This window comes from Madurella fahalii (assembly GCF_045866475.1).
Source record: "Madurella fahalii IFM 68171 DNA, scaffold_4, whole genome shotgun sequence".
NCBI lineage: Eukaryota > Fungi > Ascomycota > Sordariomycetes > Sordariales > Madurella > Madurella fahalii.
The window spans coordinates 4,827,261-4,853,420 of record NW_027263974.1 but is presented as its reverse complement, the minus strand read 5'-3'; the positions used below and the strand labels follow the sequence as shown (position 1 = coordinate 4,853,420).

The window sequence follows — 26,160 nt, the reverse complement described above, 5'->3', positions numbered from 1 at the left end:
CCTCGGTCAGGTATTGCTTGAACTTGATAGTCATGTCGCAAATCTACTTGAAATCTTCTTCCTCTAACGTAGCAATCTCTCCCTCTGCCTTCTCCGACTTGGGCTTCGTGTGGAATCGATACTCGGCCAGCGCGACGGCAGTTTGGAAGGCTGGCGGTATATGAGTTAAGCATGTCATGATGCATGGGCAGTAACGGTTACCCTTACCGTTTCGAATCTCTCGCCTATTCCAGTTCATCTGGGCCATCCGCTTGTTTTCCAATATGTAGCGCCGTACCGATTTCTCGATTCTCATAATCAAGCCCCGCTCCGTCTCCAACTTATTAAAGAATTAGTTCCAGATCTTCTTACGGTACTCGTCATCAAGACCCTGGTAGTAGATGATGACGTGAATACGAGAAATAATAGCATCGTCAAACTTTCCCATACAGTTACTGGTAAGGAATAGAATGCCTTGATAGTATTCAATCTCGCGAAGGAAGACTATAAAGTATTTACAAAGGTTAGATACCCGGGACCAGGATAGGGATACCAAAGTTCCTTACTCGAGACAAGACTGTTTCGTTTTAGATCGCTATCCTAACGTCTCTCAAGGAAGACGTCTGCCTCGTCGATCAGCATCATAGCGCCCTATTTATAGGCAAGCTGGAGCCAGTAACGCAGATTCAATTCCATATAGACCTCTTCGGTACCGATATCGCCGCACGTCAAGGCTAGTAAAGGGCGTCCTGCAAACTCAGTAATACACTCTGCAGCGTTGTTAGTAACAGGAAACGCGGAGCTAGGACCCGTAGGTATCCCCCAAAAATAAATGGGGGTGACGTACCGGCAGTCTATATATCCGTCCGAAAGAAAGTTGTTATCAGCATACTGCGCACTAGGTTAAGCAGTTGAGGGGGAAACTCACAAAGGTTTTCCCAACCCCAAGTCCCCTATATAGAAGAAAGACTAAACCTTCACCCTTGTTCTTGATAAAGTCCGCACTCCAGACCTATAAGCTGCCGCCAGCATACTCTGGGTCGGTATACTTGTACACCAATGCTTTGATCATCATCTTACACTCATTTGGCATAACGAGCCGGCCAAATAGATTCTTGTCCGGTGTAACGGGATAGCAGTATCGAATGTCGAGCGTTTCTAGGTACCAAGATGGTTAGTATGTATTTATCCTACAAGATACAGGACTTTATCCTACCCCAGACACGCATACTAAACACAAATCCCTTGAGTTTCCGGGAACAGAGCATATAAGCAATACGCAGACCAGAATCGTCCACAAAATTGCCGATACTTTTAACACTGAGGTTGTCGTAGGTCGCTCCGGCTATATAGAGCACCTTCGACTGCTTCTCCTCGACCTTGGTGTAGTTACTGTAGTTATAGGCCAGGATGTTTAACATGGAGTTGATAAACATACAGTCCGGCGTGTTTCCCGGGATGCTGTAATACGACGCTGGATCGGCATACGCCCGACCCTCGACCTTACAGGGGAAATGGTTAGAAATCACGGATCTGCTTCGAGTTATAGCAAGAATCTTCGCATACCGGTTTTCTACCCGGCTTAAAGGGCTCGCCTCGGTACTCGACCTGTTTGCCCACCAAGTGATCAACCCATTTCTTCTCTCTTTCATCCAGCGAGGCACGGAGTTTAGCCCCGTCTGATTGGTCCCAGATCCTACAAGGCACCACAATCAACGACGTAATACGTTTCTCCCCCTTAAACGGCCGGATAAATGCCTTGTACCAGGCTCGGGAAATGCACTCGCCGTTGAAGTCAAGATACCAGAGGTTGATGACGCAGTCGCAGTTGATATTGGTTGAAGAGAGGGAGAACCCCTCTATCTCTACCGAGTCCACAACGTAGGCATCCTCCGCCTTATCCGACCTGATATATACAGTGTCTCCCGGTCGAAACAGATACCACATCATGCGGAAGGTACAAACTGGTTCATCCCGCGCATAGCACTCGCGCTCTTTGGTAATAGGATCCTTGAGAATCTTGTTAACGAAGCTCAAAACGAGTCTCACGTGAATGCGGGTTTCGCGGGCCACTGAACTAGTATCGTCGCCTGGGCTAGCAGCAGCGACATCTTCGGCGGCTCCATTTACAACGAGATTGGTCTTATCAGTATTATCAGCTTGCTGTACGTACTTCTCAAGCTCCTCGAGATGATGGCCGATGATGTAGAAGGGCTCGTTAAGCTCCAGTTTACCGCTCTCAAGCTTGTCCTGCATGTCGTACAACAGGACCGACTTAAGGGCGTCGATAAACAGGCTGGACAAGATTTCGATCTTGGTGTATTTGATAGCCACAGATATCTTCGGATTTCCTATGATAGAGCCCTTCTCCCGGAACTCTGGTGGTCCGAAATAACCTAGAGCCAGGTGGTTGGGGAAGACCGTGGTGTGTAGCACTGTGGTGGTGATGAAAACCGTCTCTTTGTTGCGGGTTAGGCTTTTGCTGAGGGCTCTATTACGTTCCCTCGAGAGTCGGAAAGGGCGGTCCCAGGTTTCGGACATAATATGGCCGTTGTCGAGGTCTCGATATTCGACACAGTGGCCCACCTTGAGGTGTGCAGGGATTTCACCCATCTCGTCCTCTTCGCCCTCTTCGCTCTCGGCCTCGTCTGCAGCTTGGACCTCGTCGCTATTGCCTGGGTCCTTGCTATCAGGGCTGTTGCCGTCATCTCCGTTCTGACCGCAGCATGGGGACTTGGCCCGCGGACCGACTCTGGCGAGATTCTGGCTGTACGATGGACATACCATGATGCCGAAGCAAAGCACGTTCGAGTGCGGGTGGCCATTTTCCGGACAGTAGAGCGTGGCCGTCAAGATTGACGTCTTCGTTACGCCGTTATCAACTTCATCCTGTTTCTGAGGCCCCCCTTCGACGGTTTCAGTAAACCCGTCGCCTTGTAGTGGGCAGTCTGTAGAGGATGGTGGAGTTGGCTGCGAGAGGCTGCTGTCGCTGCCTGAGGACGAGTTGGAAGGAGCAGATTCAATTGCGTTGGTCTCCGATACAGTTGGTGGGCAGTCGCCATCCTGAGTACGGATGGGTCCTTTCTGTTCTGGGTCCGATATGATGTTGTTTGTTTGCCTGCCCTCTCCAGTGAACTCCGAACTGGCGTTGCTTAGGGAGGTGGGCAAATACTACGACCGAAACAGAGCTCCTCGCTCCGTCGTCTTCGCTGTTGAGTAAGGCGTGTACCACGGGGAAAGTTCTTGGCCGGGTTCAGTGAGAAGATTAAACCATGGAAGGTCGGTTGAGCAAATGGGAAAGGAGCAATTGGGAGGAAGAGGGGCAGCTAGGTCTGGTTTGGTGAGTGCGGCTCTAGCGCTCCCTACCGAGTTCTTTGGGACACCATCTTTTTTGGACTATCTACCGTATCTCGGCACCCCCCAAAGATACAAGGAGTTCCTGCCTATCTCGGCAATTCGGATACAGGCTTTGCTCTTCATCTAAGGCTGACACCAGAGAGGTTAACGACAGCATACCACTGGCCCGACAAGACGACACTAGGACGGAACGGGATGCCGACCGAGCGAGAACCGCTCCATCATGGCCAATCTAGGGGTGAGATAAGGGACAAGGCTGCGACGTACATATCTGCCGGTTTGCCAATATTACGCTGTGGACGAATCCCTTCTCCAGATTGCCGCCCGTCCCGTTTGAAGACGTCTCCGGGATAGCTTATACTACCCCAGGCAGGCTGCCTCTCGGCGATCAATGGCGGCCGATCGGCCATCAATTGGCCTGCACATTGAAATGGAAATGCAGCCCACGTCAATTGCGTCTCGCCAGAAATCGCGACTCCCTTACACCAACCCGGACATAGATGCTGAGGAGCTCGACCCCGCCCTCCACAGGGTGGTTCGGAGATACAGCCTTATCGTGGCAGAGGAGAGACCGAGCGATCTGCTGAGCCAGGCTCTGGGCGCAAACGCCCGACATGAGATCGCAGAAGAACAGCGACAGCGAGAGGAGAGTTGGCCCGCGTAGCTGCAAACCCAAGGATGCTATACCGACTATACACTGCTCCGCCTTGACAGGGCAAAACAAGAAATTGCAAAACGATGGAAGGCCTTCAATGCTGAGCATGCCGACCTACAGCTAGACGAGATGTTCAAGGAGGGTCGGGGTCCGCCCCGCATCGGTGACCTCATGCGAGCAGCCCAGGACGCGGAAGCGGCCTAGGAGCACAAGAAGGGATCCAGCGTTAGCAAGACAAAATCTGCCATTAAGAACTCATAAAAACCATGGACAGCCATTCCTATCTATTTAGCATCATCTCTAACGACGGCAAGTACACAAGTCTGATCACCGGTATACTGACATCGATAACCAAGGTGAGCCCCCAATTTCCCATTACATCTGAGTAGGCGGTCCTCTTACATGCTTGCAGGCGTTTGTAAACCACAAAAGGATAGCCGAGCTGTTCTCGGAAGTCCTAGAAAGGATCGCCAAGGATCTCGCAATGGTAGGTGCGAGTGTCAGGGTATCGGATACCCCGGAAATGAGGCTCCTCGTTGTCGAGCTCTATGTCGCCGTATTCAACCTGCTCTGCAATGCGATGAACTGGTACGGTGGCAGCGGTAAACGACGGTTTATGAAATCCTTTAGACAAGATTACACTGAGGACATCATGAAGAATACCGAGAAGGTCCAAGAGTCCTTGGGCCATATCAGGCTCAAGGCTGAATAGGCGGCGCAGTTTACCGTCCGGGACACATATCAGGCAGTACAAGATACCAACAGGGGTCTCCAGAGCGTGGTGGAGTCCGTAGTGAATTCCACCGTGGAATCCGTAGCGGAATCCGTCTATCAGAAACTGGAAGGGCGATTGTCAGCAGCGGGGGAAAAGAGCAGAAAAGAGCCCTCTACATCAACAGCAGCACTCGAGGAGGTGAAAGAGAACTTGCAACTCCTCCTGGATTTAGGCCGAAATGCTATAAGAACACTTATCGCGAACAGCTAAGCACAGCAGGGTAAGAGCCCAAAGTAGCGAGTATCCATGAATCCCGGCCTCCCAGTCTCGTAACTAACAGCGACATAAAGGTCAGAGAAAGTATCCTCCTAGAGGTGTCTTGGCCAGAGAGAGCAAAAAGCTGCTATCATACCGACACGTTACTGGGGTTGATGGGTATATAGCGGAAGGCTATAGCGACATAACTGATAGTAAGTTGAATACTGTCTACGCTTGATACAAAGGCCTAATAACAATTACTTGAAAGTATCCGACGCTTTAGATATAGCGTTTTTCTATACCCGGGCAGAGATTCAGGAGATGTCAGCGCCTTTTTTGAAACTCTACTTCCAAAACGGGAGGTCCGAGGCCCTAAAATCGAGCGGTTCAATCTCCAAATCCTACTTGCCTTCCGAAGTCACCTACAAGATAACCAAATGGATGGGAGACTCCTCTTCCTCTTTTCTCTGGGTCGAGGGTCCGGCGGCGTTTACCCCGGCAGAGCGCCAGCTCTCCGCTATTGCGGTGCTGCTCTGCGAAGCGGCCTTGGACGGTGAAAACCCTATCCTATACATCTCGTTTACTCCCAAGAGAACCTACGCTGTAGAGGAACCGGGCGGCATGTCTCGATAAGAGAAGGTCTTGATCGCCATGCTCTACAGCCTTGCCGGATAGCTCATCCAGATGCTTCCCGAGGAGCTTAATGCTGCAGCGTAGAGCTTCGAGACGTATGTCTTTGCGAGCCTAAATGGATCTTTTGCTAGCGCATCCGCTGCGTTAGACCTTATCGAGTCCCTACTCGTATACGGGCCGCTAATGCTTATGATCATCCTCAACCGGGTGCAGGTGGCCGAGTGCCCTACCACAACACCGTACCTACAACGTCTCGTCCGGCTGCTAAAGGTACTTAGTTCGGATTACATTACCAAGGCCTTGTTTATTACACAGGGCAGCTCCCGAGCCCTCTCCGCTACGCTTGTTAGCTTGAAGGAGCAGGTGAGCGCGAGACGCATAGTGCAGGCCAAGCCAGGGCAGCCGCTCAGGGGATGGTCAAGCCTGGAGAATCTCAGAAGACCCGAGGAGCAAGCACAGTAAACTGTAAATAGCGGACGCGTGTGGCATCTTGACGGGGGCTCATTAGGACATTAATATACACGAAGCAGCCGAGTCTACAACTTTGTCAGGTATAGCGGTAATTCCATATATACCAGAAACTAACAATAGAAGCTATTGATTGTATTGGTTTTAGGAAGAGAGACGCTGATAACGCTTAAGAGATTTTCTATGCCTCCGGATTCCCATCGCCAGAGAACCATTGTAGAGAAAAACCTCTCCCTTACAGCGTCGGATACATTAGTCCTGAACTGAACCGACTCAGATCCTACTCACTATCGGGAAACTCCAACGACCCTGTCTTCCAGAGTTCTCTGGAAGGAATTAACTCGATTGGGAAGACTTCGCCGGGGCTTTGCTCCATTGCCTTTTTATAAGCTACTTACTAAAGGAACTAAGTATTACACTCGATAACGATTATATTACAGATTAATAGCATTATTACTCAGATATCTAACGCCTCCTTAGCACAAATCGATAAACTGCTAAGACAGCTTATATATCTCCAATGGTAGAAAATGATACTTGTCAGTTAGATAAGAGTATAGACAGGTAACATTACCACTATCGTCAGCGACTCCATTGACAACTACCTGAGTTATATCCCATAGCATATCGACACTAGGACTGAAATGGATAATTAGATCCCTTTAGTTTTTCTTGGTCCCTTAGCAAGGCGCAGGTTACTCTGCTTCAGCGATAAGGCTTTCTAGCACGCATGACGCAAGTTACACACACACCTAGTATACACATACATGGTAATCGGAATTTTTCACCTGGGAACCATTCCTACAGATTACACATCATCTACTTTCCATCGAAAGGAAACTTTAGCAGGGGGCCCTGAAAACGGGCCTCTGGGGCTGTGCAGTGGCCACGTATGGGATCACCCTAGGTCAGTGAAGAATCAGGGAAAGCTCAGGACAAATCAGCCACAGCTCACCCCGGCTCAGGACTACAAATGAAAATGGAAATTTTGCGTGCCCAAATTCGTCTCACAGTGCCAGTCTGTACTTTACCTGGTAGTTACTCATCACAAGATTGACCCCCACTCCTGCCCCGGCGCAGTTATGCCGCGGAACCTGGAAAACTCACTGTACGTTGCCGGGGTTTCGAGGCGCGAGCCTTGTCTAACGAACAGACTTCCAACGTCAGTGATTGCGAAGGCCACACCAAGCGGTCTCCCTTCCGGGCCGTGACAGCAATATGTCGGCAGCCTAATGGTTGGGAATTTATTCAACTGCATGAGAATCCTGTTATGGCCAATCTCCAATAAGTCCCAACACCTACCGTGTGTCAAGGAGGGGGTTAAACGACTTGATTGGAAGCATCGTGGCACCAGGTTTCGCGTAAGCGCATGCACCCCGCGCAGTTGGCCATGTCCTGAGGCCCACAGCAGCCAGACCAACGGCCAACTCTGTTTGAAGAAGAGGGCTGCGGTAGGGCAAGTAGGCACGTAGGTGCCTGGTTGGGTCTGCCAGACGCAAAGTTGATGTAGCTTCGCGGCAAACGCGTAATTTAACCTGCGACCAGGGCGCAAATCCCTCGTACCTCGTCTTTTAATCCGACGTTTCCATCCCATTCTCCCAAACGAGCGAGTCGGACCTAGGGAATTTAAAAACCCTTCAATTCCACTGATTTGACTTTACATCTGCAATCCCACGCAACCAACCTCCTCGACCATGGCTGCCATCATCAGTCCGTTTGATGCTCAGGGCCCGCGCTCGACATCCAACACCAAGGAGTCAGAATACTTCCAACAGCTGAAGGCCTTGGTGCATCCGGTCCCGGTGCTACGGGCGGCTGGCTACGTGGTGGCACCGCTCTCTAGCTCTGACTTGGAGCGCAAAAAGAGGTGTGCCCGGTGCGGAGTCCGCTGTGAGTGGTTTTTTATATGGCCAGGATCTCCATGAAGGAATGGCAAGCACCAGGCGCTAATATGCTGTACAGGCATTCAGAAGGAGCGAAAACGGCCGCGACCCAAAGGGACTGGGCGGCCGGAACGGAAAGATCAATCTACTCCGCAGGCCACGGAAAGCCCAGGAGACGACAAACAGAATACGTTTCAACTTTGCAAATTCCACACTGGAGTGGTGGCTAACAAAGTATGGCACATTGCCGAAATCGTTTTCTCCATTCTACAAAGGCTGGCAAGCTGACCGAGCCCGTCTCTGTCTCTAGATATGGACTTGCTGCGGCGACCACGTGTCTGTCGCAAAACCCTGCGCCGGCGAACGAGACCACCAGGCGCTGCAGTACAGAGTGGGAGAACTAGAAGGACGTTGGCAGTTTCATCAGACCCCCGCACCGGGCCGAGGTGCGCAGAAGAAGAAGTTGGCCGTTGCGCTAGACTGCGAGATGGGCACTGCGTCGGATGGTGAGACAGAGTTGATCCGCTTGACGGCCATCGACTACTTCACGGGCGAAATCCTGATCAACAGTCTGGTCTACCCCAACATCAGTATGCAGCATTACAACACAAGGTATTCCGGAGTGACGAGAGCGGAGATGGAGAAAGCTAGGCGACAAATGCGGTGCCTCTTTGGTAAACACGCTGCACGGAGGGCGCTATGGAGGTTCGTTGGCCCAGAAACCATCGTCGTCGGGCACGCGGCTCAGAATGACCTCGCTTCGTTGCGGTGGATTCACCATTCCGTGGTTGATTCGTTCTTGGTGGAGGATAAGGAGAGGAAGAGGGAGGAACTAGAGGCTGAGGAGAGGAAGAGGGCGGAAGCTGAGGCTGAAAAGAAGGGTGAGCAAGAGTCGACCCCTGAAGAAGACCGAAAAAAAGGCGAGTTGGAGAAACTGAGTTTGTCGCTGAAAGCCCTCGCTCTGAGGAAGCTTGGAAGACAAATCCAGACAAAGGCGGGAAAAGGACACGACAGTCTGGAGGACGCGGTGACATCAAGGGACTTGATCCATCGGCACATTGAGACTCTGATGGTGCCAATGGAACCCAAGGCCTAAGGTTTCAGGCCAAGCACACGCAAACCATAGATGATAGGCCCAGAATAGAGCTTTGCTATGCATTTTTCCCTCTTCTAGTCTAAGCTATTTACAGCTGAATAATCGGCTTGATAACCTGGACTCCGTGGTTAGCTGCGTTCAATGTAAACGGAGGTGTAGTGGCCACTTACAACCCCCGCTTCCATATCTGCAACGGCCTTTTTGAACTCTTCAACTGGATAAACTTTACTGATCTTGTCGACAGGGAATTTTCCCTCCCTATGGAGCTCGATCAACCGAGGGATGAACTACGAGTTGCGGTCAGCATTGCGGTGCGTCGGCGACGACAAGAATGTTACAACCTCTGGAGGATAAGAGTCGCCCTCGGTAATGGTCACCCAGTTCTTGAATGTCGAAAAGAAAGCGCCTGCATCCAAAGTGACCGTCGCCCCCTTCGGTGGGGCGCCGACCGACGCGGCAGTACCTCCAAAGGCTAGGCTATCTAGCATCTGCTCGATAACCTTCGGGATTCCGGTTGTGTCTATGGCGAAATCCACCCCGCGCCCCCCAGTCACGGTTTTTATCTCTTCCGCGACGCTCATTTGCAGTTTAGAAGGGTTGATAACGTGTGTCGCCCCGAGACTCTTAGCGAGCGTGAGCTTTCGATTGACGAGATCGACGCCTATGATCTGTTTGAGTCCGAGCGACGCCGCGGCCATCAGAGCAGCAGACCCGACACTTCCCACTCCGAATAGGGCGATAGTTTGAGAGGGCTTCGGTTTGAGGACGTTGAAAACGGCTCCGGCGCCTGTCTGGTAACCGCAGCCCATGGGTGCGTATATCGACATCTGGTCTGGATCGGGACACTTGACCACACACTTTTCATGGACCGCTGAGATGCGGGCAAACGAAGACTGCCCGAAAAATTGGCCACCAACTGGACGCCCATCCAGCAGTTTGGCCGAGGCGCTCCCGTCCGGCCACCGCGTTGCAGCAAGGTTGACGAACGGAAATAAGCTACATTTGCTGAGCTTTCTCTCCCTGCAAGGTTCGCATTTTCCGCAGGCTGTGAAAGATAGAAGTACTGGATCGCCGACTTTGAGAGACTGATCTTTGACTTGCGACCCGATGGCCCGGACGATCCCTGCTCCCTCGTGCCCAGCAATAGCGGGAAATTCTATGAGACCGCCGAGAGAACCGTCTTGGAGGAGGAAATCCTAGATGTCGCATCAAGTCAGCTTATAGAGCTTTGCACTTGGCGAAACCCTCCGAGTCTTTGCTGGGCCCGCAAGAAGCTCTCACAGTATGACAGACGCCGGAATACTTCATCTCAACAAGCACTTCATCTGGCTTTAATTCATCGATGACAATCCGCCTCATTTCAAAATCACCCCCAGCTGCCTCGACCACAAGGGCCTCGGTCTCGATCGGGAACTGCATCTTTCCGAACAAATCACGTAGGACGGGTAACGGACAGGCCCAACCGCGCAAGAAGCCAGAAAGCCGGGAGCGAATTAAGGCCTACCGGGGAAGTTGTGTCTTTAAGCATCTTGGCCTCCACTTGTGCGTCCGGTCCCTTGACCCCGCGATGTACTGCATGCCGCACCCCGCACATGGGTCATGCCGTCCATGGGTAGCATTTGGCCAGATCCTGCGTTTGCGCCACACCGAGACTAGAGATATCGTCGAGCGGTTGTTGCCCAGAGACAATCGAACTATGTTCCAGTAGACTCGGCTCCCACATCCATTCTGCGTACGCCCAATTTCTTCCGCCTCAATCCAACTGCCAAGGCTGAGCGCACTGCTTTTTTGCATCCCCGGCTACCCTTTTCCGCGTCTTCACTTCCACTATAAGTCTCGACTAGCTAAACAACTGGCGTGTTGTTCCCTAGGCAATTGCCATCGCTTTGTGTACATTACCTACTTACCTAGATATCTCGGCTGCCGCAACGGTTTTCGATAGGGCAGACGAAAAGTCGAGCAACGTATACTGTCTACCTTGCTAGGTTTCGTTGTTGGCTTCACAACTAATTATCAACAAGTACCGACCTGTGCAGATGGGGTGTCGTGTTGTGCCTCACAGAGTGCCATCCGTAACGGCGCATGAAGTCTAGGGTTATCGTCGGCCAGCGTACAAGTGTCTACCTTGTTACCCAACTTCCGGGAATAGATGGGAGGGGAAAAGGAAAAAACGGAAAAGAAAAAAAGTCTGCCGGTAGTAGCGTTCAATTGAGCTTAACGCCGTTAAATTTTGAGTTACGTACCGAGACGTTTAGATCGCAAAAGGGGCGGTCAGGAAACGGCAACAGTGCGAGCCATTTGTTACAAGGCTCATTCTCTTCTCCTTTATGCTAGCAATGGATTCTTGCTGATACCTACTGTTAATTGCGACTACGGTAGCTGCTCTACCTCGTGAAAATGGAGAAATAAATAAGCGCTACCAGTGCTCCGAGGGAGCGGTGTAGTTGTCTGATTGAGACCAATTTGGAGGGGAGACACTATGGTGGCTCCGGTTAGAAGTTCTCGGAATAAGATATTTTGTGGAGAAGGTCCTTGTTCTGAGCAGCCAGTGTCAATACGAAAGAAGGGAATGCTGGAGCGGGCCTGGCGGCTTGATGCAATCCGTAGCGTGAAAGCTACCTGAGGTAGAGTACCACCAGGTACTCAGGGTATCGGGCGGGGGCCCCCATCAGCACGTCGATGCTGATGTTATTCCTGATCGTTCACTGTCCCGGAGCTCACAATCATTGATTCCGGCAAAAATGATGACCCGACCCGAAGCGAGCCGGCAGGGATTGGACCTGAGTCCATGGCCTTGGTAATCATTTAATCAGGCCACAATATGCACCTGGCGGCCCTACAAACCTCGCTTGTCTACCTAGAGTTGGGGTAAACCGAAAGACTCAAGTCCGACGGATGTGTGTCAGGTTGCGTTCAACCATTGGCTACCATGGTGGCTGATGTGAGGCCAACACCGAGTTTTATCCGGAATGCATGCTCCAAAGTCCCAAGCATACTGGGGAAAATTGAGGCTCGGTTGGTATTGGTGACAAGCATTTACAAAGGAACGCTGGGAGTTACACTACGCATAAGCAGGCAGAGTTAGAAAACTGCGTCGAACCATGGCTCACGAACTGCATGATCTCGGCCTGTTGCGAATGCACTCGCACGTGGCGTACTACGGGGGACACGGTTCATCTCCAACCGTCCCGCTTTCTGCCCACCCCCTATGCAAGTCCGGCTAAGAAGAGGCTGCGAGTGGACGGGAAGTGGATGGGAGCTGGAATGCACATGTGGACGTGGCAAGCACATCGCGGCACTGCAGCCAACCACGGTGCCGGACCTGATTCTCAGCTCACCTTGGACAACATCTCGCCTCCATGACAGAAAAGCCCAGGCCGTCCGCGAGGAACAGGACTGGGTCAATTTGGTTACCAACCACAGCCCACCCATTCGGTGGGTGGACGCAGATCCTGCAGAGCCTATTGCACTGTTCGACATTTCTGGTGGGTTCAGACTCGGTGCTTGCTCCCGTCTCGTTGGCTACCAAGCTCTGGCCAACCACGGCGCCATACGAGCGCCGCATATTTTCAACGTCGCCCGTGGACGCCCTTTGAGGAATTTGGGGGGAGGCCATGCGAAGCAGTGATCAACCAGGCAACGCTCAACTGTATTCGCCAGCTCACCGATGGTCAAAGTCCCGGAACATGAATAGGATAACCTAAGATTTTAATAGCCTCAAAACTACGTACGGTGTCATTGATCAAAAAACTAACATCTTGAACGCAAAATCATCTTCAAATCGTTGACTATGGTATATACTGTACCGAACTCCTCAGCTTCATGTGCTGCAAATGTCCCATCCCCATAGTCGTGAAATGGATGATGAAAAAGGAAATACTACAGGATCCCAAAGGAACGAAGAAACCCCCAAAGATACCGATCTTCCGTTGCCCTCCTACCGTCCCAAAACCTCAAAAGATTTTCCAGTCTAATTATACCCGCGAAAACCCGCTACTCCCACACACCCACACCCACCCAAGTTCAACCCAGCCACACTCACCACCCCCGGCCCCGCCCTGAACAACTTACCCCGAGCCTCAAAGCTTCAACTCGCCGAGCACGCCGTGGTAACCTTCGAGGACCTGGCGGGCGCGCTCGTCGCTGCGGGGCTTGATGCTGAGCTGGTAGGGGCTGGGCTCGAGGATGACGTGGCTGTTGGTGGCCTGGGTGTCGATCTCGACGACCTTGCCGGTGCGCGGGCAGACCTTCTGAGCCAGGTTGAAGGCCCACAGGGTGGCGGCGCCAAAGACGAACGTCTCGTCGTCGACGATGTTCTGCCCCAGGCACGTCCGCCGCCCCCACCCGAACGTGTGCATCGCCTGCCCCTCGCGGAAGTTGGGGTACCGCGACAGCGGCTCCTGGTACGTCGGCCACCCCGGCTCCAGCCACCGCTCCGGCCGGTAGTTGTCGCCGTCGGGGTACTTGGAGGGGACGCGGTTGAGGGCCCTGGCGGCGGGGAAATGCGAGTTAGAAGGAGGGGTTTGTACGAAGGGGGGTGTGGCTTACCATTCGCAGGCGAGGACAATGGTTCCCTTCTTGATCTTGACGCCGCGGTACTCGTCGTCGCGCTCGGCTTGGTGGGGTACGCCTGTGTGTTCGCGGCCAGTTAGTTTTACAACCAATTCAACGAGACCTGAATTAGTAGGTTGGACTGGGCTTACCAAGCGGCACACCAGACCTCCACCGCACCGTCTCCTTGAGGCAGGCCCTGACTGTGGGAAGATCCGCATAATCCTGCATCGTCGGCATCCGGTCGCCGCAGACGCGGTCAATCTCGGCCTGGGCCTTCTTCTGCCACTCGGGGTGCAGCGCCATGGACATGAGGAAGAATTTCAGCGGCCCGCTGATGGTGACGACACCAACAAGGTTCAAGAAGCCAATCATGCAGCTCGCAAAGATCTCCTGGTCCTCGGTCTGGTCGAGACTCTCATTCCCTTCGCGGCGGATCTGCTCGAAATACCGGTAGGCCCAAGTGTCATTGGGCAGGTCGCCCCGCCGCATGCGGTCCTTGGCCAGGCGGAAGTTGTTGAGCCACCAGGCGCGCTGCTCCCGCTCGCGCTTGATCTCAAAGTTGTACCACGGGTTCATGAACGCGGGCAGGTGCCACAGCGGTGTCACGGTGTTGGTGATGGGGCCCGACACGCTCATGCAGTGCAGCGTCTGGTCGGCGCTGTCGCCGTTGGCCTTGCCCTGCGTCGCGTCGTCCCACGCCAGGCGGGACATGACGCGCCCGCAGTACTCACGCGTGTAGTCGAGGAACCGCGCGGGGTCGAGAAGCAGCAGCCCGAGATAGCGCTTCATCTCCTTCTCGACATGGCCGTAGAAGTGATGCTTGTAAGCCTCGATCATGGCGGCGTGCGCCCACTTGCGTTGTGCTTGCCATATGTCTGATTGTTTTGTGTGAGAATGGTTCCGGAGATTTGACTCAATAAAAACGTGAAGAGATTTTTTTACTTACCGTGACGGTCCATCAAGGCCGAGTATGCCGGCCCCTCCTTGTGTTTGATGAGAGATCTGATCTGAGGACGGCCCGAGTAGATGTGGCCCCTCTTGACGAGGAGCTCCCGGGCGATGTCCTCATCGGTCACGATGATGAAGGGTTGGCCTGGGACGTGAGTCTCGTAGATAGGGCCGTAGATATTGGCCCATTCCGTGAACTTGAGCCAAAGGGAAAACCTGGGTAGATCATGAATGCGACCCACGAGGGGGAACTGCCGTGGCCCAGGGAACTTGGCCACGGATCCAGAGCTTCTCTTCCTCCATGACAGAATCTGTTGGACAGCAGAGAACAGAAGGCTGGGGATGGCCAGGTAAAGGAGGATTAAAGCGAAGCCCTCCATTTTCACGTCTCGACAAAATGTCGACTTGGTGATGGTCGAGCTGGCGAGCAAGTCGGGGAGGGGGGGGCCTTTGACAGGGACCTCGAGGATACTAATAGAACCGCCGTCCGGCTTCCGTCCGGGAATCGGCCAGGGCCACGGAACCTAGGCAGGTGGGATGCGTGCTGACCTGGCTGGCTCCCTGTGCTGTCTCACCAAATCGCCTGTTCCGAGATCCGAAGCGGGCCCTTGCCTGCTGTGTCCGAGTCACTACCCAAATAAGTAAGCTTACGGTCCGGAGCCGTGCTGAACTTTTAGTAACGGGCTCACCTCCGTATGTGTCGTACCTTGGACCAACCATCCTGGTATCCGGGGTTGTTGGACCTAGATGTGGAGAGAGTCCGGAATGGCGGCTCCATCATCAGGCTAACCGGGCGTGACTAATTGAGGATCGGATCCTGGACTGTGGAATTCTCAGCCACAACGGATGCATGGCGCTCCCGCGACTTCTAATGTGGCCTCGTTTGGGATGCCATTTTATTTGCCAAAATGCCTAGCACGAGGAGGGAGATTCAGCCTATAATCTGCTAGCGGATATGCTGTGTAATTCTGTGTACAACATCAGGAACGGCGGCACACCACAGTACCACGACATATTCTTAACCGGGGTCTCGCACGTCCCCGTATGCCCAACCAAGAATTCATGCGACTCCAGGTCTTGAGACTGCCGGTTCATGATGCCATCTAGCAGACCCGTAACGGCGATGTCCCGTGCCCCGCAGTGTGCATACCACCTCAACCCGGGTTTCGCTCCCGTTCCAACATGTACCGCTAAGCAGTTGGGGTCCAATCCCAGAGCCCGAGGCTATGGCGTGTGGATTTACCCCTTTTGGTTAAGCTGGTTGGAGTCAGTGGTCGACCAGTTATTTTACCTTTGGACGTCACAACCGCCCCGTCGGGAAACGACTCAAGGACGGGGTGTTATGGTTTTGCGCGCAGCAACCCAAGTTGGCCAGTGGGATGCTGGCACGGCAGATTGCGGTGAAATACGGATAACCTGCTTTCTGGGCAAGTGGTGTCTTACAGCGGGCGCCCGAAGTGACAGGGGTCCTGTGATGCAAATGGACATTGGGTTGGGGATGTCCGTAAACTGAGTCGTTTGACAGGCGAATGAAGGGCCACGCCCAGATGAGCCTCTCGCAAAAGCTCGGAGGCCTGATATCACATCTGTGCTTGCACTACCAAGGAAGGGAAGGTCGCGACCAGGCCGCTGGGACGGGTAAACTCCCGAACCTCGTATGTACACTACGAGCCGCGGGTCGCCTGTCAACTAGACAAGCAACAAGAAGCCTCAGCTGGAAGAACAGAGGATTCGGACCACAGACGAAAATCCCGGCCCCGAGAGGGAGAGATACCGGCTGCATGTAGTTAGCCTGGTCAATGATCGGCCAATCTCAAGAAGCACGGTCAAACACTTTCGCAGCTGACTGCGCTGTCCCATGCATGGGACCTGCGGCGATCACGGTCTTACCGATTTGGCAAACCGTTGTTTCCGCGGACTATTCGCACTGGGAATTCTGCCATGAATCATCTCGCTGGCTGCCCGCTGGAGTGTTTACGATGATACAGTTGGTCCATTGTTGGGTGCTGCCATATCCGCGGAGGTCCTATGCGTTGGCGGCCTGGTGCCAGCACGTGATGTCGTACAACGATGCAGCCGGATCTTGGTTCACGATGATGTCGAAGCGGTGCAAACCGTCCTTGGATTTGGGCGGAAAACAACCCTCCCCTCTCTGCATGGGCGGCTGGTGGTGGTGCGGCTTGGCAAGGCAGTGCGATGGTTGCACAGCATTAACTACCCTGGGCAATCGACGACGCGCCGAAAACCCCAGAGGCACGGAATACAAGTGAAGACAACTCCAGGGTTTCAGTAGTCGGGACCGAAGCGAAGGTGGAAACCGAGGTGTCAATGCCCAACGCAGATTCCAAGCGAGCGGTCTGGGCAAGCGAAGAGGGCGTTTTGATGAGTTGTCGTGGCGCCTCAGCCCCGAAGCCTTCTGGGGTTTCTAGCGCTCTGGGCGTGCAGGGTGGCCAGGTTCGGATAAGCCCAGGCCTCATCCAGCACCCAGCCATCGAGAAAGCAGTGGTCCCGCTGGCTGTTCAGCTCTCAGAGTCCAGCGCCGGGTGGGGACCAAGTGGCGACGGCGAGAGCTGCCGGGCATACCGCCCGTCCTCGGCGACTTGCCAAGCCGGCGTTCGCGTGCAGGACGAGTTGCAGGATTCCTCGGCCAGCAAACCGCTTCAGCGACGGCCCCCATGATGCTGGCTGAAAAGATGTGGTCCGGAGGCGGCGGAGCGGGGCCTTGGAACAGGGAAGATTCCCGCCGCTTATTTAGCTCCGCAATTGGCCGCGGCCGGGAGCGCGGAGGAGAACAATCGCCAGTCGCCAGTCGCCAGTCGCCAGTCGCCCAGTTGCCAGTTGCCAGTCGTCAGTCGCCAACCGGTTGCCTTTCCGTAGCGATTGGTGGGAGGGTATCGCGTCTTGGTGGGCTGGTATGCCCCTGCCGGGCGCCTTCGGGGGCCTTTCCGGGCACTGCGATGGTGGAAAGAAGCGTGCGAGGCTGATGAACGTTGCATTAAGATTTGTGCATCGTTGCTTGAGGCTGACCGCCTCCGGTTGGTTATCTCGATGACTGTTGGCTAACTGTATTAGTTGGCGTGATTCCTGCGAACTGGATCCTGCGAAGTAATCCTGCGAAGAATCTGGGGAAGACGGATCCAATTGTCACCAGTTGCTTGCTGGCCGTGCCGTGGGCAAAGGCGAATGAGAATTTTGAGCCTGTGCAGTTGGTCGAAAATTGTATGTACAGTGCAGTATGCACATAAATACAGTGCCTGGATGAAAAATGCCTGGGATACAAGGCTGCAGCGCGGGGTTCACCCAACCCACCACTTGACATCTGGTCTTGGCTCCCCGCCAATTGCCAGGGCTGCCATTGCAGACGCCACAATAATGCCGACCCCGCCAAACACACCTCAAACCAGGTCGTCCACCGCGTCGGGCGTCTGATGTCATCCGACGCGACACGGCGAACAGCACAGACAGAGCCTGGTGTGCACGAGTCGCTTTCAGTAAGAAAGGAGTGCTGTGCGCGGATGTGAATGCGAAAATCCAACATGACAACGTGAGCGGCACCAGTACGCGCACACTTGATGGCAATCCAACGCTGATGATGCCACAGCTCCAACATCTTGTCGCTTCCCTTCCGGAAGTCGACGCAGATGTCGCTCTCCTCGGCGATCCGCCAGTACATCTCGAAAAAGTACGAGCAGCATCCAGACATGTTCCGCCCAGACCTTGAAGTCATCGATGCCCTGCGCCGCGATGCCGTCAACGTGCGCGAAGCCCATCCTAGCGGCATCAAGAAGCTCCAAGTGTATGCCGGGCAACTCGTGTGGATGGGTGGGAAGTTTCCCATCGATGTAAATCCCGCTGTTCCTTCGCCTCCCCCTGCGCCCTGGCTAACCGTGGTGTTCATTGCATGGTAGATTGGCGTCGACTTCACCTGGTACCCTGCTCTCGGCTACCACACCGAACACCCCCTGCCCCAGAACAACCTCAAGTACGAGCTCATGAATGTCCTCTACAACCTCGCCGCGCTGTACTCGCAGCTCGCAATATCTTCCAACCGCACCAACACAGACGGCCTCAAGACGGCCGCGAGCTTCTTCTCCCAGGCTGCTGGAGTGCTGAGCCACATGAAGACCGAGGTGCTGCCGGAACTGCGCATGGCCAACCCGCCCGACGACATGGATGAGGCGACGCTCGAATCACTGATCCAGTTGCTCCTGGCCCAGAGCCAAGAATGTTTCTGGCAGAAGGCCGTCATGGACGGGTATAAGGATGCTTCGATCGCCAAGCTCGCCGCCCGCGTGTCGGATCTCTACAGTTTGGCCGGGGAAGCCGCCATGCGCAGCGAAGCCATCAGCTCTGCTTGGATCCACCACATGAGTGCGAAACACCACCACTTCGCCGCCGCCGCCCAGTACCGCGCTGCCTGTGATTGTCTTGACAAGAAGAAATACGGAGAGGAGGTGGCCCGTCTGACCGACGCTGTCTTGTGCGTGAACGAAGGGTTGAAGGAGTGCAAGGGCGGTTACATCAACAAGGCTGTGGTAGATGACCTCCAAGGCCTGAAGAAGCGCGTCGAAGAAGACTTGAAACGAGCAGACAAGGACAACGAGAAGCTCTACTTCCGTAGGTCCGCGCTATCACCTATTACAGACAAAGATGCTGACTCGTCCGCAGAGGCCGTCCCACCAAAATCCGAACTAAAAATCCTGGACCGCGCCAACATGGCTGTGGCCCGGGTACCTCCTCAGGTTGCCAAGCCATACGAGTACTTTGGAGACCATGCGGAGTTCGGGCCCGCGTTGTTCACCAAGCTCGTGCCTTTTTCCGTGCATGTCGCGGTCTCTATCTATGAAGAACGGAGGGATCGTCTGGTAAACAACAACATCATCGCAGAGTTGGAAACCATGACGGAAAAGCTTCACCAGATCCTCTCCAGCTTGAACCTCCCGGGATCACTACAAGCTCTCGAGAAGCCGCTGGGGTTGCCCGGCACCCTGGTTCAGCATGCCGACGAGATCCGGCAAGCCGATGCGCTGAACAGGCTCCAGCGTGGCCTTGCCGACATTGAGAAACTCTGTGCTAGTGACCGGGCCGTCTTCGAAGAAGGCAGGGCACTTCTAGCAGCCGAGGAAGAGGAAGACAAGAAACTACGTCTCAAACACGGCACGCAGCGCTGGACGCGACCGGAATCACGAGTTGAGCCGAGCCACGACGGCGGAGCCAGGCTGTGGAACCAAGCGGCCGATATCGAAGGTTACTTTGCATCTAGCACATCAAGTGATGCTGTGGTGCGGGAGAAGTTTGCCGCCGTCAAGGACACGCTCGCCATCCTCGCCGGTCCGGATAGAGGAATAATGGACTACATCCCCAACAGCCGGAAGACGGAGATCCCAGAGCTCCTGAAGCCGGCGATTGGGAGACTCAGGGGCGTCTACAACGACGTATTGCGGCTCGAATCCCGGAGGAGAAAGCGCGTCGAGTCGCTCAGGGCCAGAAGCCGTGCGGATGACGTCAAGACGGATATCCTGGCAGAAGCAGCCCGTCTTGAGCGGACGTACCCCAACACACCCATCGTGCCGGCGCACTTTGAGGAGTTTTTCGACAAGCGTCTAGATAGCTCATACGAGGCTGAACTCGAAGCGGTCGAAAAAGAACGGACAGACCAGGAAAAGATCGTTGCCGACATTCAGCGGGCCAACCGGGAGTTTGAAGCGCAAAAGAAGAGCATCGGGGAAAGAGGGAACCAGGACCGGGAGAAGGCCCTGCAGCGGTTGGACAATGCCTACTACAAGTACAAGGAAATTGTGAGCAACGTCGAGGTCGGCAGGAAGTTCTACAACGATCTCAGCCGGATCGTCGAGCAGTTCCGGAACCAGGCACGGCACTGGGTCAACGAGAGGAGAAAGGAGGCGCGGATGCTCGAAGAGTGAGTTGGCGTCGAAACGCGTATTATCACCCAGGCTGACCAGCAAACTTGCAGCGAAATCTCCATGCCCACACTATCTTCTCTCTCACTAAATCCTACCGCAGCACCCCCTGCACAGTCTTACCAGACGCCGCATCCCACATCTTACTACATGCAATCGCCGCAGCCCCAGCCGCAACTGACGAGGCAGAGCGTGCACAGCCCGCCAGCCGAGGCTCAGATCCAGAGCTGGTCCGATAATGTTGAGCAACAACAACCCCGTCCGATGCCGCCCATTGCACCTGTTGCCAACATGCAGGGAGCGTGGACACCGGATATGGGCATCAGGTTTGCGGGATCGCCCGCAGCGGGCGGGAATGCGCAAGGCGGGAGGCAGGCAGGCGGTACGCCTCCGGTCCGGGGCACCTGGGAGCCGAGTAGCGGGATTCGTTTTGGGTAAGCCAGGAGTAAGTAGAGGGTATAGGCGCGGATTGTACAGTTGAAGTCTAGAGCTCGCGGTTGTCTGAGTGGTTTCTTTGCGACGATACAGTGAATGTGGTAAACGACTCGGAGCGATTTACGCAGTTCCATATGTGCCCCTTGTTGAGAATATCAGGCACGGCTGAACCTCATTCATCTCACCGGGTTTCAGCGACTACCAGTTTCAGTCCCCATCTTGATTGGCATATACTTTGAATCCCTAAAGGAGGCCCCATCAATCCGCATCAGATATGCGCACCCACATGTTCTTGTACTTGGGCGTGATGTAATGCTCCTCATCCCACATGTTCTTGGGGTCAACAGGCTGGAAGTCAAACCCCCGGAGCAGCTTGGGTTGTTGGTCAGCTCCATCACTCCAGCGGAAGCCAGAAAAATGAAAACAAACGCACCTCGAAAAGGACTTTATTCAGTTCATACATGGCCACTTGCTTACCGGAACACATCCATCTGCCCCCTCCAAAGACAATGTCCAACGCCTTGATTCGTTCCGTATCCATCTCGACTTCTCCACGCTTCATACCGGGACGGTACGGCGTGCGGAAGAAGCGCTCCGGCCTGTACACGTCGGCGTCCTTGCCGAAGATGGCCTGGCTTCGAGTCATGGCCATCGTGTTGTGTCCGATTGCCGTGCCAGCCGGTAGATATATGCCGTGGAAGGTGTCGCCTCCGGGCGGGACGAGCTTGTAGTGTCCTTGGTTGACCGGGTTGCGGATGCGGAGGGATTCCCAGATCACGGCCTTTTTCGCGTTCAGCCACGTATTTGCGTAACCAGGGAGAAGGGTGGGAAAAATTACCTGTAGATAAGGCAGCCCCTGCGCCTGCTCAAAAGTGATGGGTTTCTCGGCGTCGACGTGCCCGCTCTCTACCGCGTGTCGAATCTCTTGCTTCAGCCGGATGTAGGCGTGTGGTGTGGTGGACAGGTATATCAAGGCGGCGCTGAGGGCGTTGGCCGTGGTCTCGGAGCCGGCAAATAGTTGCAGCATGGCCTCGCCCTCGACTTCCTGCTGAGTCATTCCATTGCGGATGAAGCCACCCTGAGAGGAGAGAGAGAGAGTCGTAAGCAGACGGATGCCGCACGGAAATACTTAGCGGAGAGGAAAGACTCACAATCATATCTTTGTGCTTGGCTCCGTTCTGGAACCGCTCGCTGACGATTTGGCGGACCACACTGTCGCGGTCAATCTCCAGCTTTGATGGTGAGAAGCGATGGGAACTCACCCCATAACCTTCCCGATCCCCTCTTTGGCCGTGACCTGGGGGCCAAACGTCGCCAGGCCCCAGTTGGAATACATGAACGGCCGTATCATCGGCTGCTCCAAAAAGAAACTTATCACCTTAACGCTCTGGTCGCTCTCCTTTATAAACCCGTAGACGTCGGTGCCCGCATCCAGGTATCCAAACGGCTTACTATAGGCTAACCGAGTGATAACGTCGAGGGTGAGATAGCGCATGAGCATGCTGAGCTCGACCCGCTTCAACTCTCCGTCGCCAACAGACAGGTACTTCCTTCTGATCAAGTCCTTGAGGCGTGCGATCTGCTCATCAATGGCAGGTTCAAACCCCGCTCCGTTCTCGCGCCCACTGTACCCGCTCGTTGTCTTGGCTTTGGCCCGATCATGCATATCATTGTCGATAATCGTGCCGATATTTTCGTACTCGGGATGGAACCGTGCGCCCTTGTACCAGTCGTCCTTGACGTATTTGCTCCGGGCGACGGCAATGCGGCGCAAGGCATCCGGGTCCGAGGTAACTATGTGGTTGGGCCCAACCCGCACCACCGGGCCGTACTTGTTGAGATTGATGTACGTCGACCAGACGCGGCCCCTCGCGATGTAGTACGCAGTCCAAAGGTACGAGAAGCGCGCAAGAAACGGGCCCGGGACGTGGCGCAGCCGGTACCACGTCGCTATGGCGCTGGTTACGTACCATAAGATGAACAGGGTGGCCACCCAGCCCCAGATGGGGAGGGTAGTGAGAAAGTTGGGAGAGATAGTAGAAGAGATGGTTGTCATGATTTAGGTAGGTGCCGAGCCAAGTGCTGGATGGGATGCGGACAGAAAGAAACTTGAGTCCGGGGTGGCTCAAGGTTTGAGAGCGCCCACGGCAGATAATTAAGGTAACAATGGCCTCTCAAGAACTTGGATTACGGAGCGGGGGAACAACAAATCTTGTTTTGTTTGTCTTGGTGCGTCGCCACAGCCAATTACGGACTTTGGACCATTGCGAATTCGACGACCCCATTCCTTTACACACATAGAGCACTCTCAAAAGTCTCAAACACAAGTGGTGTGGTGCCTCCCCCGCCCTCACCCAAGCGCCACCAACCCCTCCGTAGCGAATTAGACACATTTCCCCCACAACGATGTGGTTGCAATGCCTACATGCAAGTATAATTTGCGGGATCTAGAGCAAGCCCATCACGCGCCAAGTGACCAACCAAGCTATCCCGTCGCTTGATTCCCTGCGTCTAGCCTGTTCCGTGCACCCCCGTGAAGCTGTCACACTGGATGATCCAATCAAGCTATACAGGGGTGATACGGTAGTGGGCACAACTGCTGTCTTCCAGCTCAAGACTAGTCATGCAAGACCACATATACCCGTGGGTCGATGTGGGAAGCGCCATCGTATAGGAGCACCCAATGCACAATTTGCGTACTTAGCACCATATCGTTGCGTCATTTTCTGGTATAAGGCAGTATATGAAAAGGAACATGGGCAATCGGAGGTAAATTCCTTACCTACTGGTACACGCGTTGCGCCTATGTAGGAGAAGGAGGTGGCAGTAATACACCGAGAGCGAGATAGGTATGTCAGGTAAGGCTATTGTAAGTATGAAGGTCACGCATTGATCCCAATTTGAGAGCCATCGCCATTGTATTCAGCTGCGTTGTGCACACATATTGCGGCCTCCTATAGTAGCTGAACGCCCTGAGTACATGTGTCCGATACGACGCTATTATGCTCCATTGTTCGGCAGCAGATCCTTGTAAACCGTTCTTTCTAGTTCATCATAGAGCCGCGTCACAGTAGCATCCCCCTGCGGCAGTACACTTACGAAGAGTGTTGCGGCAATACCAGACTCTCGATCGATCCACTGTCGTGGGTTGTAATTGTTAGTCTCCGTTGATGCGAGGAGGCAAGCACTGTCGACTTGAAGCGTGTCAGCAACAACTTACCCAGTGACCGTTTGCCATGCCCTGCCACATCATACTTCCTTTCCGTCTCTTGCCCGGAGTGTCCTCCAAGTTGATAATGCCGCTGATACCATGGTCCAAGGGCATTCCCGGCGGGAACTCGGGGACCATGGCGTCGTGGAATTTATCTGTGACCATCTTGAGAACCGCTCTTTGCAGATCGCTCAGCTGTGGACGGAACATCTCGTCAACAGTAGACTTCTGCAGCAGGCCATCCTCACCGGCACTGGATTTCAGCAAGCTCTGAAGTACCTTTGCGTGGTCAGCAGCGGTCATGTATAGACCGCTGCCGAGGCTAAGGAGGGCAGGGTTCGCCGGAACTACCCAGGGCACCGCAGAGAGAGCTCCCGTCTCGGGGTTGCGCATGGTACACGGGGCAGTCCGGCCAGCGACTCTGCTTGCCATGGAGTTCCGGTAGAAGGTGGTGTCCTCCATGCGAAGGGGTTTAAAGACGTGCTCCGACATGTAGTCAGAGAGCGTCGCTCCGGTGATGCGTTCAAGAGCCACGCCAGCAAACTCGGTTGCGCCGCCGTAGTACCATCCCTCGCCGGGTGGGAATTTCATGGGAACGCTCCAGCCCTCCAAGGTGTAGTCGAGGCACGTGGCGGTGCGACCCACAGCTCGAGACCACTTCATCAGTTCAGGGTCGGCGATATCGGTGCCGATGCCTGCGCCATGCGTGAGGAGATGCCTACCCCGTTTAGTACCCATACCCCGTGGGATGTCGGAATGGAACTTAACCCTACCGCAAAGTGATTGGCCGGGTATTATCCTCTAGAATGGGTGTATCATCGGTGAATCCCTTGAGAATTTGGAGCTTTCCGAGCTCGGGGACAACAGTGCGAATATCGTCGTCCAAGCCCACAGACCCCTTCTCCACGAGGGCCATGACACCAGTCATCGTTATGATCTTAGACATGGAAGCCGCCCATGTCCAGGTATCGACCGAGAACTTTGGCGAGTCTGGTGCTATATCGATCCTGCCCGCCGCTCCCTGATACAAGATGCCTGTCTTTCGTTAGGATGTTGTGTCGGGCGCTGTAGCTTGAAACTATGGTGGATCGTACCGTTTTTGTTGCATACTATGAAAGCCGCACCGAGCAATTTGTTGACCGTGTCGTCACCGTCAGCGACGTATTTGTTCAGGATACTATCGAGATTCTCCATTGGAAGTAGCTGCTTCAATTCGGTGCTGGAACTTGCGACTTGGTTGTCCACAAGGCACATCAAAAAGTTGAATGTATGGTTTTCCTAAGAACTGCTCTGCTGATTTCACATACGATACGGTCAAGGAGAAGCAATGCCTTTTGTGCCCAAGATAGCCTCGCGGGGAAATCGGCCCGAGGGGGCTTCAGCTGCAGGTTCTCGATAATGCAGATACTTTCACATTATTGGGCGGATTAACGATATGACTACGGTCGGCGTGGTACGCTTACGGACCTCGTATTTTTGGCCAGTCTACTGTGAACTCTTATGAGTCACCCATTGCGCGCTGGGCCACCCTGTGCCCGTACGAATTACCTGTAGGTTTTCCGCCCTTGCTTCTTAATTAGGTTATTTCGTTTACGTAAAAGTCATTCCGTCCAGTGTAGGAACCTATCAGTGCGTCTTTCCAGACACCACAGGGATCATGCGGGCTCTATCCATGTAATCGTTTAGCAGGATTTGCCGGAACGAACAAGAACAACAAGTTCAAGTTCTTGCATATAAAAGTTCCCTGTCTGCTCAGAAAGTGCCAGAACTGGTAGCTATGAGGACAAGAAACCGCACCCTTTAAATAACAACGAAGACCAGAAGCTGTCGTTGTTGTGAGGAGGGTGAAAACGTGAATCTGGACCTGGTACTTAACTCTTTTTAGGGTCCTAATTGTTGACTCAGCAGAGCCTGGGTCACGTGTTGAAGGCGTTTTCTGAGGATTAAGACGGTAGACCCCGTACCCGCTCAGTTTCTTACTATCCGTTTCCCAACTCCGTTTCCCATCAATACTGCGGTGTGGTCGTAACATCGCCTTCTGACCATA

At 54.0% G+C, this 26,160-nt stretch overlaps 9 protein-coding genes across 9 annotated transcripts; 3 read left to right on the top strand and 6 right to left on the bottom strand.

Annotated features, from left to right (window-relative positions):
• Positions 1-43: 43 nt before the first annotated feature.
• MFIFM68171_08388 (uncharacterized protein) lies at positions 44-295 on the bottom strand (the record flags this gene model as incomplete). The annotated part of the gene is made up of 2 exons (XM_071063808.1): positions 44-150; positions 208-295. The coding sequence occupies 2 exons, from the start codon at positions 293-295 to the stop codon at positions 44-46; spliced, it is 195 nt and encodes a 64-aa protein (XP_070919909.1).
• Positions 296-331: 36 nt separating this feature from the next.
• On the bottom strand, positions 332-3,365 carry MFIFM68171_08387 (uncharacterized protein; the record flags this gene model as incomplete). Its single annotated transcript, XM_071063807.1, has 7 exons — positions 332-483; positions 546-556; positions 1,014-1,137; positions 1,196-1,481; positions 1,546-2,694; positions 2,764-3,121; positions 3,346-3,365. 7 exons carry the CDS (start codon positions 3,363-3,365, stop codon positions 332-334), a joined length of 2,100 nt encoding a protein of 699 aa, XP_070919908.1.
• Positions 3,366-4,257: 892 nt separating this feature from the next.
• Positions 4,258-4,703, top strand: MFIFM68171_08386 (Fungal N-terminal domain-containing protein; the record flags this gene model as incomplete). Its single annotated transcript, XM_071063806.1, has 2 exons — positions 4,258-4,347; positions 4,404-4,703. The coding sequence occupies 2 exons, from the start codon at positions 4,258-4,260 to the stop codon at positions 4,701-4,703; spliced, it is 390 nt and encodes a 129-aa protein (XP_070919907.1).
• Positions 4,704-7,759: 3,056 nt separating this feature from the next.
• MFIFM68171_08385 (Exonuclease domain-containing protein) lies at positions 7,760-9,044 on the top strand (the record flags this gene model as incomplete). Its single annotated transcript, XM_071063805.1, has 3 exons — positions 7,760-7,955; positions 8,028-8,182; positions 8,259-9,044. The coding sequence occupies 3 exons, from the start codon at positions 7,760-7,762 to the stop codon at positions 9,042-9,044; spliced, it is 1,137 nt and encodes a 378-aa protein (XP_070919906.1).
• Positions 9,045-9,132: 88 nt separating this feature from the next.
• MFIFM68171_08384 (Geraniol dehydrogenase) lies at positions 9,133-10,463 on the bottom strand (the record flags this gene model as incomplete). Its single annotated transcript, XM_071063804.1, has 4 exons — positions 9,133-9,159; positions 9,215-9,331; positions 9,386-10,240; positions 10,326-10,463. 4 exons carry the CDS (start codon positions 10,461-10,463, stop codon positions 9,133-9,135), a joined length of 1,137 nt encoding a protein of 378 aa, XP_070919905.1.
• Positions 10,464-13,123: 2,660 nt separating this feature from the next.
• MFIFM68171_08383 (Fumitremorgin C synthase) lies at positions 13,124-14,926 on the bottom strand (the record flags this gene model as incomplete). Its single annotated transcript, XM_071063803.1, has 4 exons — positions 13,124-13,532; positions 13,593-13,674; positions 13,748-14,473; positions 14,545-14,926. 4 exons carry the CDS (start codon positions 14,924-14,926, stop codon positions 13,124-13,126), a joined length of 1,599 nt encoding a protein of 532 aa, XP_070919904.1.
• A 3,156-nt stretch (positions 14,927-18,082) lies between these two features.
• Positions 18,083-20,905, top strand: RIM20 (pH-response regulator protein palA/rim20; the record flags this gene model as incomplete). Its single annotated transcript, XM_071063802.1, has 5 exons — positions 18,083-18,090; positions 18,148-18,388; positions 18,455-19,163; positions 19,215-20,466; positions 20,521-20,905. 5 exons carry the CDS (start codon positions 18,083-18,085, stop codon positions 20,903-20,905), a joined length of 2,595 nt encoding a protein of 864 aa, XP_070919903.1.
• Positions 20,906-21,160: 255 nt separating this feature from the next.
• MFIFM68171_08381 (Pisatin demethylase) lies at positions 21,161-22,958 on the bottom strand (the record flags this gene model as incomplete). Its single annotated transcript, XM_071063801.1, has 5 exons — positions 21,161-21,274; positions 21,336-21,683; positions 21,741-21,980; positions 22,054-22,114; positions 22,165-22,958. 5 exons carry the CDS (start codon positions 22,956-22,958, stop codon positions 21,161-21,163), a joined length of 1,557 nt encoding a protein of 518 aa, XP_070919902.1.
• Positions 22,959-23,902: 944 nt separating this feature from the next.
• MFIFM68171_08380 (Acyltransferase LovD) lies at positions 23,903-25,307 on the bottom strand (the record flags this gene model as incomplete). Its single annotated transcript, XM_071063800.1, has 4 exons — positions 23,903-24,040; positions 24,123-24,831; positions 24,887-25,148; positions 25,208-25,307. 4 exons carry the CDS (start codon positions 25,305-25,307, stop codon positions 23,903-23,905), a joined length of 1,209 nt encoding a protein of 402 aa, XP_070919901.1.
• Between the last annotated feature and the right edge of the window lie 853 nt (positions 25,308-26,160).